This window comes from Parasteatoda tepidariorum, chromosome 6, assembly GCF_043381705.1.
Source record: "Parasteatoda tepidariorum isolate YZ-2023 chromosome 6, CAS_Ptep_4.0, whole genome shotgun sequence".
Taxonomy (NCBI): domain Eukaryota; kingdom Metazoa; phylum Arthropoda; class Arachnida; order Araneae; family Theridiidae; genus Parasteatoda; species Parasteatoda tepidariorum.
Genome location: NC_092209.1, coordinates 48,887,342 through 48,904,655, shown reverse-complemented (window position 1 = coordinate 48,904,655; position 17,314 = coordinate 48,887,342). Strand labels below are relative to the sequence as shown.

General features: G+C 29.1%; 1 protein-coding gene across 2 annotated transcripts in view; it reads right to left on the bottom strand.

The window, feature by feature from the left end:
• LOC107439500 (uncharacterized) overlaps positions 1-17,307 on the bottom strand; it is a 32,939-nt gene extending 15,632 nt beyond the window's left edge. Inside the window, exons 1-3 of one of the 2 annotated variants that reach the window (XM_043054335.2) lie at positions 17,150-17,307; positions 6,707-8,622; positions 5,651-5,864 (exon numbers count right to left, since the gene is read on the bottom strand). In XM_043054335.2, coding sequence (XP_042910269.1) covers positions 5,651-5,864; positions 6,707-8,569 — 2,077 coding nt within the window. In that variant the 5' untranslated portion in view covers positions 8,570-8,622; positions 17,150-17,307. The remainder of the gene's footprint in view (positions 1-5,650; positions 5,865-6,706; positions 8,623-17,149) is intronic. The other variant, XM_043054336.2, reaches the window with a different exon arrangement.
• Positions 17,308-17,314: the final 7 nt, after the last annotated feature.

Below are 17,314 nucleotides of genomic sequence, written 5' to 3'. Positions count from 1 at the left end.
TAGTACAGGGTGTCTCACAATACTACAATTACAAATATCGAATCATTTTGTTGTACAGATATTAACCCCTTCCTTCTCCCTCCAGTGAAAATGACGGGGTGAGGTTTCGCCCTCTATTTCTCGTTCCAATGATATTCCTGGGCTGGGGTGTTCAGTAGTAGCACACCAATAAGAATAAAATTAATTCATTTCTTTTGCCCAGAAAACATTTTATTTCTCATTTTACACACCAGATGGCTGTACCAGGATACTTTTAAAGTAATTGTAGATAGTTAGTTTATTTTAAACTAAATGTCAGCACAAATCAAATACTTGTATAAAAAAATGGCACTTTTATGACCGTTTTCTTGAAAATTAACCGATCGTTAAGGGTTTAATTAAAAAATGATAAATATGATGAACACTATAAGTGGAAGTTTACCTTAGAAATATTTTATTCAAATCAACCACCATCTTTATCGCTTAATAAAGATTATATTTTATGGAATTGACCGATAGCCGCACAAATCATTTTACGAGGCAATTTGTCCCATTCAAGAAATTCCATTCCATTTGTGAAAAGGGTGAAATTCTTCAATCAATATAACTTCATAGTTTTTCGACTCACGTTCTCTTCTGCAGCAATTTCAATAGCAGAGCACTGTGGATTTCTTCATATCTTTTCACAAATTGTTTTAATGTGCTTTTTTGTATGAACTGAGAGTGAACGACCAGACCAAGGTCGATCTTTACAGCTATTAGTATTCAATAATCGATTTATAGTTCTATATATACATGTTCTATTAAACCCAAGATACTTCAATTGCTTCAAGATTCTGATTCCACTCCCTGCATCTGAATGACCCCTGACCAGAGGGTCAAGGACAGGGGAAGAGTAGTTCCCCTATCATGGGGGAGGAAAGAGTGAGAAGCAAAGAACTCTTTTGTGAGAAAAGATTTTCAGTATGGACTTTATGCGATAGAGTATAGGTGAAGAAGGGAGCAATGGGACTCCAGATATAAAAGTTGAACTTTGCTTTTATTTGGTTTAGCATATGTATATTTGTAATTTTGAGCATCGATGATCCAAAATCTAAAATAAATATGTATACATGATAAGTCCTCTTCATCATTCTGAAAATTTCTAAAAGACGAACCGAAAACGAAACCATCTCACAAAGGATGGATATCACAGATTCTACCTGCAGAAAATCAGTGATCGAAAAGCTGTTTAACCATCAACCTTTATGATTCCAACTTTAAATGTATTTTATATGTTTTGCTTTAAATAAAAATCGCCTGCACCAATAGAAAGCGCCAACAAATACTAGTTAGAAATTGTTTTAACAAACGATTAAAATTAATTCCTTTTTTTTTTTTTAGTGTTACCGTATTTAGTGGTCACCATGAAGATGGCAGGGCTAAAGAGAATAGAAGGGCTAGTTCATTCCGCTCTTAGAGCTGAAGCTACGATTTCCTTCCTCATGACGTCCCGCTGCACACAGATCTCGGAGATCACAATCAAAGATATTATGAAAACTTTGTATCATTCTCTCTGTAAAAATAACTTCGACTTTTTCTTGATCTTAGCTTCCAAACTTTATGCAATTAACATATTATTTCCTTTCAAAAAAAAAGTTTTAAAAAATTTTATTGGCCAAAATATTAAATTAAATATCATTTTAAACTATTAAAAATATTTTACTAGTTGTCGCAAATGATGCTATAAATACCTTGTTTTAAAATTTTCAGTTTTAACTTTCATCATTAAAAAAAAATTAATGCATATATCGACACTTTTTTAGATACATATTGTTCGATAACAATAACTTGTAAAGTTAGGTTAAATTTAGAGTCTTCATTTTAAAATATGCTGTTAATGGCAATTTGTTTATACTTAATCATTAGGAAACAACAACCTTAAACGCTAATTATTCTAACAAAATAATAATTTAGGTTCATAAAAATATTAGAAATTTTACAATTGGTTATAGATATTTAAATTTAAAAGAATATAATTATATTAAAAAAATAATTATATTATAACTAAAAAAAATAATAAATATTTAGAATAACTACATTAAAAACTAGGAGAATATTTACTATTAATTATCTAGACTTTTAATTCAAGTTTTTATTTTCTTTGACTTAATTTATTCATTTTTGAATTTTTTAGTCTGCCTTTTTTTTTTGAAGTAGCTGGGCGGTTTTAATTTAGACGACTAATTCCGATAAAAGTTCTGAAATGCAAATTAGGCGCATTGCTGTTTTATTCACTGCGGGATATTGTCCCTCTAATTCACTTATAAATTCTTTGATGATGTTCCATGCACACTTTGAAAAGTGTTCTGAAATTCCTGACACACTTCCATCGATGCTGCTGATGGAACAATTAGTCCTAGCTTAGATAAGAGAGCACTTGATAGAGTAGGGGTCCGTCTAGTTTTTTCTGAGAGGTAACCTATTTTGTGAAAATTTAGACATAATTTGTGAAAAATTAAAAATTATATTAAAAAATCAAAACAAAAATATGTTAAAAATATGGATTTATAGTTTTTTAAGGGATGCAAAAATAAAATTTTAAGAAAAAGTATTTTGTGAAACTACTGTTTTTCCTAAAGTTGAATTTGTGAAGGTATCGCTAAATGGTAGTAAATTCGGCCTGGATAGACCCCTGTTGAGTTAGAGCAATTTTAAAATCATTCTAATTGGCAATCCAAGCAAACGATTTCTTATATCATCTTCATAATCTTGTTTTAAGAAATGCTTACTGTATATTCGTTCATATTTAATATTAACTGGCTCATTTCGTTTGCAGTGTTGAAGCCATTATTTATATAGTTGTTCATTTACTTTAAAGGAACACATGGAAAATTACATTTTATCCTTTTGTGTTTTGATCAGAATTTTTGTAAGTTGCAATCGCACAAACTCAGTGTTTTCATCATAGAAAAAAAATGGGTAAGAATTTCTCACCCTTTCTGAAAAACAGGGTGAGATTTCAAAAAGTTAAGTAAGATTTCTAAAAACTAAAAAAACACAAAAACTCTTTAAAAAAATTATTTCTTTAATTATAATAAATTTTTAACGTCTTCTATTTTTTAAAGCATTGAATATTTTTGGTGCATCATCATAGAAGATTTTGCCTTTACAAGGTATTTGTCCATCTTACATAAGTGCATAAAAAATTTGAACATCTTACATTAAGAAACCTTACCTACGGTGAACACGTGATTGTAGAGAAATGTGCTCTGAAAGGGGTTCCGTGGTTGTGTTCTGTTGTTCGAAAAGGTTCTAAACAATACTGGTAAATAGGGAAGCTAGATAATGGGGCAGATGATGAAAATAATGAAAGATCTAGGAAGAAAAGTGAAACGGATTTTTTTCTAAATGGCGTAATTCGAAGCTTTTTCCAAAATGCAAGAAATTCGCGAATTTTGAAATCGATTTACAGAATGCACGAATTTCTCGCGGTAATCATTTTTTAATGCGAGAAAAGAAAAAAATATGCGAGATTCTCGCGCTGTAGTGAAAACACTGAAACTGGCATTTCATAAATAATTTTAAATTTTTGTAATTCATTTCACAAAACTGAGAAAAATCATTATAGAAAACAAAGAATGTCTTGGAATATGTCACAAAAAGAAATGCTCCAATATTAGTTAAAGCTAGTTAGACTGAATGCTTCATTCTTGAAGTAAAAGAACGCAAGCTATGCGCCACCGTGACATCAGAGGCATAAATCGGAGGCTTGCCGCGGCGAGTGTTTCTTCAAAGGAGTGAACTAGCCCTTCTATTTTCTTTAGCCCTGTGAAGATGGTGTGCAACTATGTTTTTAGGTCATGTTCTAGTCCTTTTTACTAAAACATTTTAGATTGAATCTTCAGTAAAATTTTGCTTTTAATTTGTGTGTAGAACCTAATTGTATGCAAGTCTGGACAGCTTTTAATTTGTCAAAGAAAAGTTTACTAATCATCATTTTGAACACATTAAGAATTTTTTTTAATAACGTTTGAATTAACATCTTCATTTTGGATCATATTATAAGAGAATTTTGATATATTTCAATTATTTCATAATCATTTACTTATTTTTAAATTAAAAAAAAAAAAACTTTGTTAACATTTGCACTATGAAGAAGGAATAGTGTGAGGGTTAAGTGATAAAATTTGTTATTTCATTGTCACTTTAGTAAATAAAAGCAAGTGAACTCAAAATGGAACTTAGTTCAGAACAATTATTTTATATAATTTTGTTAATTTGTATGCACTTTTTAAATAGTCTTTTATTTTATTTCATATTTTTTAAAAGAAGGTTTGTTTTGTCAACACTTGCTTCTGGACACCCACAAAATTATTTTTTTTAATCACTGCTTATGAAAAAGCAAGTTGAGTCAAAATAAAAATGTTTCTTTAATTATCTTAAACCATATACATTAATAAATTATATTTAAAATCTGAAAAATAATTCAACTAAGTATGTGTAAGTATGTTTCAAATACAAATGACCTCAATAAAAATTTATTTAGTAGGAAAATTATCAATTAAATGGAAATTAGTCTTTTATTCCATTAGGTGGTTTGGCAATTTATTATTAAATACCTATGTCCCATTGAAAATGTCACTGTTATAATTTTCTTTTTGAATTACATCACTGCATGATCAAACCAAACCTGACCCATGTGGCAGAATTTTTTTGGGCTCTCTGCAATATACCACTTTAATACTACTATCTAACTGTGAGATACTTTTAAAAATAACAAATATACATGATACTAATTTAAAGTAACAAAAGCATCAACTTCAAGAAGAAAAAAAGAAACTTTTCGGATTAAATAAAATAATTTTTTTAATTAAGTATGTAATATTTTTTTAATTATAATATTATGGATTATATTCTCGCATTTTGTAGGAGGAAAACACACTAATTACTTCCTTTTTTGGATATTGTAAATCATCATTTCATTAAAAAAAATAATAAAAAATCTTGAAATCTGTAGCAGTAAATTAGACTCTTCAAAAAAGGGTAACTAAATACTAAATGTGTGTTTTCATTTCGAGATTCAGTAGTTGTAATAAATAATATATTAAATATATCGGATTTCAAAACTATGTGGGAACCAATTGTAATAACTGCATTAAAAAAATTACGGCGAACTTTTCAGCAGTAAAGAAAACCAAATTTTTTACTTCATTAATCTTTATTTTTCATTGTTCTCAAATGAGAATAGAAAATGCAAATTTTCCTCACTCCAATGTACTAGAAAGTCATCTTTTGAATATAATTTTGAAGAAAAGATAAAATCTTTCAAATAAATCAGCGAAAAAAAAAAAAAAAACTTTTTACTTTAGAAAAATCTTTCTGCAAGAACTCGGTAACGTTCTGCGACAAAGTCGCTACGTTTCTGCCACGGGGAACCTGACTATCGATTTATTTTAAAACTCATTTTTTCTTCCTATTTAAAAAAAAAACATAGTAACTTAGCCTCACAAGTGGTCCTAATCAGCACACAAATTGTAGCTGAAGAATTGTTTTACATAAGAATGTGGTAGCTCAGGCATGTATATTAAAACATATACCATATTTGGTATACATTTTTAAAATCTGGTACAACACTAAAATATGTGTATCAGAGCATAAGATAATTTAAAACAACAAATAAAATGCATACTTGGAGCACTTATCTTCACAATTTCCAGCATATTTGAACTTTCACAAAAGAACTTTTCCATACTTGGACGTGTTGCAAGTTTACGTCCTTCCAAATTTGGATTTTCAGTAACCATTCCTTTGCATCCCTTGAATCGTATTTGATAAGCAGATGGGTTGTAAATAGGTTCATCCAAAATATTTAGTGGATCTTTATCACGAAATGCTTTCCGAATCTTAAAAGGATGAGCAAGAAAGAGACATTGTTGTAAAACAATTTTAAAAATGTTAAAAGGGAGAAAAAGATATTACATAGGTGTTTATAAATAAACTAAATCTTATATAGTTGTTTATATTAACAGGAGTGCAAGCTGCGCCAAAAAATACAAAAATTGGTGACTATTTTGTTTGTGATAACTAAAATTTTAAATAAACAGTCTAATTTTAAAAATACAGACGTCAAGATATAAAGCTAGAAATACATACCTAACTATCATAAATAAGCTTAGGTTGTTAAGAATGTGTTATTTAACTCGAAAAGAAATAAAATTGAGTAGTTTTATTACCACTCTTTACGTTTTTAAGCGCAGCTTGCACCACTGTATTAAGGAAAAATGCAATATAGGTATGTATTGAAATTAATTCACAATGCTAGGGATTTAATTTTCAATCTCGTATCAGCTTTTAAAATTTCCTTAATTTAAAAACAGAATATGTGCGCAACAGCAACATTATAAAATAGATTGAAATAGCAAAATGTAAAACTGGATTTCAAAATCTTTATTATGAGCAATTAATGATTAATTGCTTTCTACACAGCTACATGCAAACTACACAGTTACATGCATACCTTACAATCACATACTACACAGTTACATGCAAAAAAAAATTTAAACATTACTAAGGAGATATTTACCTATATAATAAGTTTACATACCCTATTACTGAAATTTAACTAAAACCAGTAAACTAAAAGAATTTATATGCATTTTAATAAGATTGAATAATGAAAGTTTTAACATGGAACATAAGAACAAAATAAAAAATAAAGGTAACCAAAATTGAAAGCAAAGCTTACCTCTTTAGCCAGTTTAGTTGAAATCATACCAACTCCATCAGAAAAAGTATATTTGTCATTTTTTATGTCTTGAATGCTTATTACATCCTCATCCATTAACTTTATTTGAACAGCTTCTTCAGAAGTAGAAAAACATTGACCTAAGCGAGCCACATATTTTGCGACATTTTCTATGTGAGAAAAATTTCCCATCCACTTTCTGATGTTTTCAGCAGTGTTTCCATTGCAATCCTTAGCAAATAAATACAAACCATGTTCTCTAAGTTGACTATTCGATGCAGCTAGAACATTATAGTGTCTAGGTCCAATTCTAACACCTTCAATCAGCCGTCTTGTGAATCGTTCCATGAACTTGTCTTTTTGAGTGTGATACTGAACAGCAAAAGTTAGTTTTGAAAAATCATCATCTTGAATAGAAACACGTAATATATTTTCTGAACCAAATTCTCGGATAACACGATTGTCAAAATGCTCCATTGGTTGAAGGCATATTATACGCGAGGGCATCATAATAAGACGGCGCACGAGACACATTCCATCAGGTAAATCTATTTTTGACGGATTTCGTCGATAATGTTCATAAAGTTTTCTAAAAGCTTTTTCAAACACAAAAACATCTTGCCTGGTAATAATGTCACTGATGTGATACAGGGTATTGACAAGAGCATCTTTGTGCTTAACAGTCTCTTGTATTTCCTTCTTTATAGATTCCCAGTGATCTTTTACAGATCTTTCATGAGTTATATATTTAAGTATTACTTGATCTTTAACTTCCAAAGATCTTCCAAACATAACCTCCCAAGCATACTGACAGTTAAATTTAATATCAGAAGCAAAATTTTTATCAGACACATCTTGAAAAAACTGTTGATCAAAAGGAAAGATATCAAATTCAGATAGTAATTTAACTCTAGGTGGTAATTTAACTCTTTGAATACACGAAAAGTAAAAAGAAGTGTTAGAAGTACAACGTTGGATAAGCCGCACAACTATACCAAAAGCTCTGGTTTTAGGAATGGCTACTTTAAAAACTGGACACCTTCCAACCTTATCGATTTCACAGAGGGAATTATTGCAAGAACAACCAAAAGTCAATGATCGTTCCCATTTTTTCTGCTGGTATTCTTGATCACTTGCTAAGAACTGTTGCCGGTTGCCACTTTTAATTTCATCAACTTCCTTGTCATCTTTATCGTTCTTTTTTTCTTTATAAATTAAGGGAATATGTTTCATAACAAAATACAATTGTAGGGACTCACTGTCTGGGTCGTCATTTATAATTACACGCATCAATGCATGATACACAATTCGGAACTTATATGTTAAAGACTTACTTTGACACCTTTTTTCATGGCATGGACACAAATAGATAATGAAGTATCGTTGATTATGAAAAAAAGAGCCACTCAACTCTTTTTCAATGTTCTTATTTTCAAACTGATAATGTTGCATAAATGTTTGTGTATTGGGAGTTGTACCAAAAGCTATTTCTTTAACATCTACATCACCATGGACCTGCTTTCCCTTATTTTTAAGCACAGAACGATCTGCAAATCGCAACCATAAGTTGGACAGCTCATTCTTTTCACTGTCACACCAGTTTTTCACAATGTTTTTGAACTGATCACCACAATGGAAGTCAGGTTTCTCCTTATATTCTAATATGACTTCCAACTCTGTTAAACCTGCTTTATATATAAGATCAACATCAATGTTTTTTGCTTGGCGGCCAATGTCAACAGTGCATGTTAAATTTTTTTCTGAATTATATCCTTCAAAAAATTTTTTAGCCTCAGACCTCACAAAAGTTAAATCATCATCCACTTTGGGAAAAACTATCAATAGTTTTAAAAGTGTCGCCATTTTAAAACTGAGAACTCTGTCCAATTATAATTGTTTTTATCATTACAAGAATCCTAAAAATTAAAAAAAAAACATTTAAGTAATAATTGAAAAAAGATAGAAAAAAAACTAGTTAACTTTTAAAATGCAATAATTTAACAGTGTATAATTATCCTTTTCAGTACATACTTTTGAACTATACTCTACAACATTCAACAACTTCTTTTATTTGGATCATTTAAATTTTGGGGAAAAAAATTAAAACAAAAAATAATTAATATATGGTCAGACATGGAAAAACTTGGAAAAAGAAAATTTTTATGTTTTACAAAATATATGCAGGTATCAAAACAATATTATTTAACTTCAGATAGATGCAACATAACACTGCTTTGCTTGAAAACATTCGACTTCTGAATTCTACCTACAAATATTGGAGTCTATGTCATATAAGATAAAATAATATTCAATCAAACATTAAAACTTTGATGTATACTTTTAGATTGGCACATCATATTATTAATAAGGATTTATTCATGAAAGAAAACAAAGTAAAATATTCCACAAAATATTTTTTTTCACCAATGCAATTTCATGTATCTAATTTTTCAACTAATTAGTATCACTAATTAAGTTAAAAACAACAATTTAAACATTTTAACATTTAAAATATCAGTTCTCTATTTTTATATGGCAAAGATAGCATGATGTTTCTGATTTTTTCTCAAAGAAATTTATAATTCTAATATGATACATAACTCATATTTTAAATGATAAAATGAAGGTTGTGCATACGCTGTAAATACTAAATAATAAGGATATAAATAATTGGCCGGGAATTTTAAATAAACTAATTCCAATTATATTTTAGGTTTAATAATTTCAAATTTAGTGCTTTCAATATAAAATTTTTACTTTCTTTTCTCTTTTATAATTTAAAGAATCTGAAGACTGAATTTTTAAGCCATTTAGTTTGTTCTTGCTTCTGCGTTGACAACAACATTTTGAGGATTTATGTTAACTTTTTATTTTATGTAAGTGCCTTTGTTGCATTACAGAGCAGAATTGCTGCGATTAGTGTCCGACAGAGCAATTTGTCTTTGCTCTGTGAGTTAACGTAAGAACACATAACATTCACTGTCACAGCGTGATAAAAGGCACGGGCATAGGGGCAGTTGCCACGGGCCAACCATCAGAGGGGGCTCCTAAATCGAATAGAAAGTTTATTTTGGGTTTCCTTCTTTAATGAACTTTTTTTTAAAAACAAAATATCAGTACAGTGTATGAACACAAAAATCTATATTTCGTAAATCCACAACTTTCTAGTGCGGAATTAAGCTAAATGTTCGCAATTACGATGGAGAAATTTGGCCAATCAAAAGTTCATATTTTTACATAAAGCAAAATGCAATATGTTTACAAAAATACAGTCTTCTGATTGACTTAAGTGAGCCATCGTAATTGCAAAAATTTAACTGAATTCCCCCCTAATATCAGCAATGTGACCTAATGTCAGTAATGTCATAAGAAAATTTTGCAGCTAGATGACAAAATTAACAATCAGAAATCTGGATTCGGCAAAATGGACATTGTCAGAAAATCAGAAAAATGAACAGAACAATACAGTAGGGAACCGATTATCCGGAACGGTCGGGACCATCGCTATTTCGGATTACTGATTTTTCCGGTTTTCTGAATCGCTACAAAAAGCCGTTTTTTTATTGTTAAACCCAACTAAAAAAAAATAAAAAATTTGGAAATAATCTTAAAAATAAGAAAAAATGCTGAAGTAATACACTAATGATTATTTCCAAATGATGGTAAGGTAAACATCGTTAAAAAAAGGAAAGAAAAATCGTAAAATCCTATGAGGAAAAAAAAAACATTTTTTTAAAAATGGCGAGAAAATTTATCGAATTTCGTTCCAGTTTTTTTGGTTTTCCGGTTTTCTGATTTCCGGATAACGGGTTCTGTACTGTATTTCGTCTGACCATTGGAGGGCGGTACTTTATAGCTATTTTAGGTTCAAGTCAATTTCTTGTTATACAATGTATAATGAGGTGAAAAATTTAAATATCTCCATAAAGTTCAATTCGTCATTACTGAAGTAGAGAAGCAGAGGGAGGGCTCACAAAGAAGTTTTAGCCCCAGGTCCTAATTAGGCTACGTTGAGCCCTGTTCACTGTTCCTGATCATTTTATAAAATCTTTAAGAGAAAAAATGTAAAGATAGCAATATTGCTTGCAAATATAGTTTTGCAAGTAAACAAAGCTTTGTAAATGATGGAAAATCATTGCAAGTCTTGCATGTTAAACAATGAAGGTAAGACTATATTTTTAATATTGTTTTCATAACAGGAAGTAGGTAGTTAATTTAGAATTTGTGTTGTTTTAAAATAATTATGTAATGAAATAGTTGTCAAGTTGATCATAATTTTTTGATTCCTAATTACGACTTGCATAAGAATTTGAAAACTTTAAAAAATAAATAATTAAATAATAAAAAAAGTTTGAGTAATTTATTTTGCAAATTTGTAATAAATCTTAAGAATTTTAGAAGATACCGGTTTCAGGGATCTGTCCAGACATTTTGTGAAAGGTCCGTTTTTGTAAAATTGTGAAAAAATTACTCGTAATTTGTGAATATAAAATAAACGTTAAGTCACATTCTTTCAACCAGGGTCCGCTTTTGTGAATTTGTGCAAAAAAGGTCCGTTATTGCAAAAAAACTTTTTCAAGGAGTTTTTAAATTATAAAGACATGAAAGATTATGCTTAACACTGTAAAATTATAGTTAAAAAAATTAAATTTTAAAAAATAAACAGCAATTGCAGCTACCAAATTAGCGATGCAACATACAAATATTTGGTATTTAGCCTATACAGCTGAACGCAGAATATTCATTTCGAACAAATAAAGGAAGAGTTTATTCAATTAACAAAACAATAATGAAGATAAACAAATTTGTGAAGGGTCCGATTAAAGATAAATTATTTTGTAAAGGGTACGTTTTTAAGTTAAAATATTTTGTGAAGGGTCCGTTGTTACAGTGTTTTCATCATAGACAAAAAATTAGTGAGAATTTCTCACCCTTTCTTAAAAACAGGGTGAGATTTCAAAAAGTTAAGTGAGATTTCTATAAACTAAAAAAACACAAAAACTCTTGAAAAAAAATTATTTCTTTAATTATAATACATTTTTAACGTCTTCTATTTTTTAAAGCATTGAATATTTTTGGTGAATCATAGAGGATTTTGCCTTTACAAGGTATTTGTCCATTTTACATTAGCACATAAAAAATTTGAACGTCTCACATGAAGAAACCTTACCCACTGTAAACACGTGGTTGCAGAGAAATGTGTTCTGAAAGGGGTTCCGTGGTTGTGTTCTGTTGTTCGAAAAGGTTCTGAACAATACTGGTAAATAGGGAAGCTAGATAACGGGGCAGTTGTTGAAAATAATGAAAGATTCCGGAAGAAAAGTGAAACAGATTTTATTCTAAATGGCGTAATTCGAAGCTTTTACCAAAATGCGAGAAATTCGCGAATTTTGAAATTGATTTATAGAATGCGCGAATTTCTCGCGGTAATCATTTTTTGATGCGAGAAAAGAAAAAAATATGCGAGATTCCCGCGTTCTCGCGCTGTAGTGAAAACACTGTGTTATGAAAAATTATTTTGTGAAGGGTCCGTTAACGGACCCAAATTTCTTCTAAACAGACCCCTGGGTTTGTAGGTATGATATGTGCATTGATAAAATTTTATTACATAATAATGCTTAAAATTTTTTACAGTAGTACTTACTAATACTAGCACTAGTAGTACTAACTGTGTAATGAAAACAGTTGAAAGATTTAAAATTTGGTTAATTTATATTTTTTGAGAAATTACGGATTTTAATTCTTTATGTGATACAAAACAAAAATTGTTTTTCGTGTAAAATTATTGTAATTTTGGTAAAGTCTCTAATGCTTACACACTAAGCTTCATTTTCTCGTTATTTTTCTAATATTTTTTGTACTTATTTTGTTTTTTGCATCTTTTATCCGCAATACCACAAACCAAAGACTAAATCTGCTCAATGTTTTGCCAGTGTTCTCCCTAAGCATTTTTAGAGGGTGGGGGCATGACAATTCCCTTTTAATCTCTATAAATGCACCCTTATTACCCTTTTTGTAAAAATAAGCCACTATTCAATAAAAACACCACTTTCTTTATTTTATTTTCTCAGGAAAAGGTTGTTTTCCAAACTACTATCTATTTTAATGAAAAATTCATTTCGTTTTTATTAGTTATTGATAGTTATTTAACTAAAATTTTTAATTTCTTTCCTTTAATAAGATTTTTCTTTTGATGTCTAATTATATAGTTAAAATTGCATGATGTTTTTGGCCCCAGAGATATTCACATCTCTTATTTGGGGTATATCTTATTATATTAATGAAGTTTTTAGTGATTTTAAATTTTACCATTTTTTTTTCTTTTTAATTAACACCTTTTACTTAAATATGCACCTTTAAATGATTATTTTCTCAAAACTTTTAGTTTAAAATATATAAAAAAAGCTGTAAAGTTGTTAATTAATTAATCCTTTTTAGTGTTCTTTTATTTTTGATGAAAATTTATTCACTGAGATTACCTTTTAGCTTGCTTTTAATTATTTTTCAAACTTCAAATTTTCTTGTTTTAATGATAATTATAAAGAATTACTTTGTGAAATACACACATAAAATAGTATAAGAGGGTAATTTAAAAATTGAGGATCAAACTAAATAAATTACAAATTAAAATGAGGATTAAATTCAATAATATTACAAATTATAATGAGGATCAGATTCAATAATATTACAAATTTTGATAAATTTTAACGGTGGTAAGGGAGTACCCTTTTCCGTGACAAAGCACTCTGTCCTTTTTTATTCCAAAGGAGAGCTCTGGTTCTGCTTTTTCTTTCTTAAAAAGCCCATTAAAGAATTTACATATAACACATAGTTCTTTTTTTTTAATAACAGCATTCTCAAAATAGTAACTAATAGTTATCAAATTTCAAACATTAATACGAAAAGAAGCTTTCAAAGATCTAAAAAATTTATGCTTTTGTTTGTCTCATTTGCATATACAATTACATGTTTGTGCAAATTTAATTTCTAGATAAAACATAGTACAGTAGGGAACCCGTTATCCGGAAATCAGAAAACCGGAATACCAAAAAACTGGAACGAAATTTTATACATTTTCCCGCCATTTTTAAAAATAAAAAAAATTTTCCTCATAAGATTTTAGGATTTTTCTTTCTTTTATGAAAGATCTTTACCATACCATCATTTTAGAAATAATCATTACTGTATTACTTCATCGTTTTTTTTTCTTTTTAAGATTATTTCCAAATATTTTTTTTAGTTGGGTTTAACAATAAAAAAAAGGGCTTTTTGTAGCGATTCTGAAAACCGGAAAAATCAGTTATCCGGAATAGTGATGGTCTGGATCGTTCCGGATAATCGATTCCCTACTGTATATGTGAATATTATATATGTATAATCTAATATGTGAAAAGAGTGACTATTTTTTGTGATGTTATCTAATATCATGTTTTACTTGGGTACTTATTATTTAACTTAGATTTTGTTTTCTTTCTCACTAATTCGAAATATTTTTAAATTTTTACTTACAACTGGCATAATAGGCAGACCAAAATAACAGACTTTAGCAAAGTCCTGTAAGCTTAAAAACATGGCAACTTATCTTACTAATTGTTTTTTATACCTTATTAAATTATTTAAATTCATTATTTTTTATTAAAAATAGACGTGAACAAATCATATATTGCCTATTTTATTATATCATTTGATTTAAATCATCGAATTCACTGGGTAATTATGTGTCATTTATCTAAAGATAAATAACTAGTCTTAAACAAAACAGTAACAAGTAACAGTTTTGCCATAATGAGAAGGTCAAATATAACAAAGTTAATACCTTTGTTGCACTTGTCAAAAAGATTTCACAAGCTTATGTCACTAAAACACTATAATGAACATCTCAAATAATACAAAATAAGTTATTAAATTAAACTGGTTACTCAGAGCAAACTGGATATAAATCAGTTGGAACATCTTCTTCAGCACGACAGCCCCTTACAGGCCTTGGCTGCCTCAACCACGCGTAGCCTCCAACGCCTCCTATACATGGCGACTTTTTTCCAGTTGTTAATCTTTATTACTTTGAGACCTTTAGTAGTGTCATCCAGCCATCTAGTTGGAGGTCTTCCTCTGGCCCGAGATCCAGAAGGATTTTTAAAGGTGGCGATTCGTACTGCATTGTTTTCTGGACCTCTCCAGATATGGCCAAGCCATCTTAATCAGTTGGAACATAGATTTCTTTATTTTCCCTTTTTCTAAAAAACACTAACTCACAATCTTTTCTAAGCAAAATATTTCATCAATCAGATAAAAAGTTTCAGTCTGGATTTAATTAATAATTTAAACAATTTGATTTAATATATTATTATCCTAGCTTTTTAAAAATAAATCAGTTGCCACAAACAAAACAGTAACATAATATTGCTGGAGGCCAGGTCAGCAAAAGTACTTAAAAAAGTACTGCATTGTTTTCTGGACCTCTCCAGACATGGCTAAGCCATCTTAATCAGTTGGAACATAGATTTCTTTATTTTCCCTTTCTCTAAAAAACACTAACTCACAATCTTTTCTAAGCAAAATATTTCATCAATCAGATAAAAAGTTTCTGTCTGGATTTAATTAATAATTTAAACAATTTGATTTAATATATTATTATCCTAGCTTTTTAAAGATAAATCAGTTGCCACAAACAAAACAGTAACATAATATTGCTGGAGGCCAGGTCAGCAAAAGTACTTCAAAAAGTACTGCATTGTTTTCTGGACCTCTCCAGATATGGCCAAGCCATCTTAATCAGTTGGAACATAGATTTCTTTATTTTCCCTTTCTCTAAAAAACACTAACTCACAATCTTTTCTAAGCAAAATATTTCATCAATCAGATAAAAAGTTTCAATCTGGATTTAATTAATAATTTAAACAATTTGATTTAATATATTATTATCCTAGCTTTTTAAAGATAAATCAGTTGCCACAAACAAAACAGTAACATAATATTGCTGGAGGCCAGGTCAGCAAAAGTACCTAAAAAAGTACTGCATTGTTTTCTGGACCTCTCCAGATATGGCCAAGCCATCTTAATCAGTTGGAACATAGATTTCTTTATTTTCCCTTTCTCTAAAAAACACTAAATCACAATCTTTTCTAAGCAAAATATTTCATCAATCAGATAAAAAGTTTCAGTCTGGATTTAATTAATAATTTAAACAATTTGATTTAATATATTATTCTAGCTTTTTAAAGATAAATCAGTGCCACAAACAAAACAATAACATAATATTGCTGGAGGCCAGGTCAGCAAAAGTACTTAAAAAAGTACTGCATTGTTTTCTGGACCTCTCCAGATATGGCCAAGCCCTCTTAATCAGTTGGAACATAGATTTCTTTATTTTCCCTTTTTCTAAAAAACACTAACTCACAATCTTCTCAAAGCAAAATATTTCATCAATCAGATAAAAAAATTTTGTCTGGATTTAATTAATAATTTAAACAATTTGATTTAATATATTATTCTAGCTTTTTAAAGATAAATCAGTGCTACAAACAAAACAGTAACATAATATTGCTGGAGGCCAGGTCAGCAAAAGTACTTAAGCTTAGTTACAATCGTTAACAATATTTCACTACCTGATGTCTTAAAAAATCTACCATAAATGGCTGGATTTACATAAAAGTTATTGGATTGAATCAGTTAGTCAACACAAAAATATATTTGTGCTGACGAATTAGGAATAAATCTAGGATTCTTTCACATCAATTTTAGCACAGCTGATGTATTCATTGCAGTAGAATAAACTGTAACATCAAATGTATATTGATGTCTCTTAAAAAATTAATACATAATAAATATAGAAAGATAGTTGGAAATTTTAACACATTTTATTAAGATAATAGCAATTTACCTTCAAATTCAGCACAACTAATAAAGTATTTTTGTTAAATAAATCCTTATATAAAATGGATATGGTCTTACTTTAATCAGATATTTCTTTATGTTTAAAAGGAAAAGAGAATTCTACATTTTAACTATGGCAAAACGGTGATAATAAATAAGGGAAAAATGAGGCAATATAAATAAGGGGGGAATAAAGCACTTTAGTAGTGATGTTTGAAAAATGCTCGAAACATTATTTCTACAAGGGTAAAATATTCCTTCAGTAAAGCACATCACTTTTACAAATAAATGAAATATATTAAATAAAGCTTCTTTAACTTAAGAGAAATTAAATTGAAATATCTCAACAAACTACGAAAATTACAAATTGTTGCGACTACAACCAAATATTTTTATTTTAAAGTGTTCCAGTGTATTAAAATTAATGAATAAACACTTGTCAGACTTTATGCATAGCAGCATATATTACTGCAATGAAACATGAAATAAAAAATAATAATTTATAAATTAAAAGCTAATTGAAAAGAAGCTTTTTCATATATTTAACACAAAATATAAAATTTGTGTTACTCAAACTCGTCTAATTGCTTCCAAACTTACATTGCAGTAGGTAATTAAGAAATGTCATTATAAACATAAACACGAACTTATATTCTATTTCTAAAGGGGATTTTCCAAACTGTGACGATTAGAACTGTGACCAGAAACTGTAACTTTTTTAGTTTCGGTTTGCAA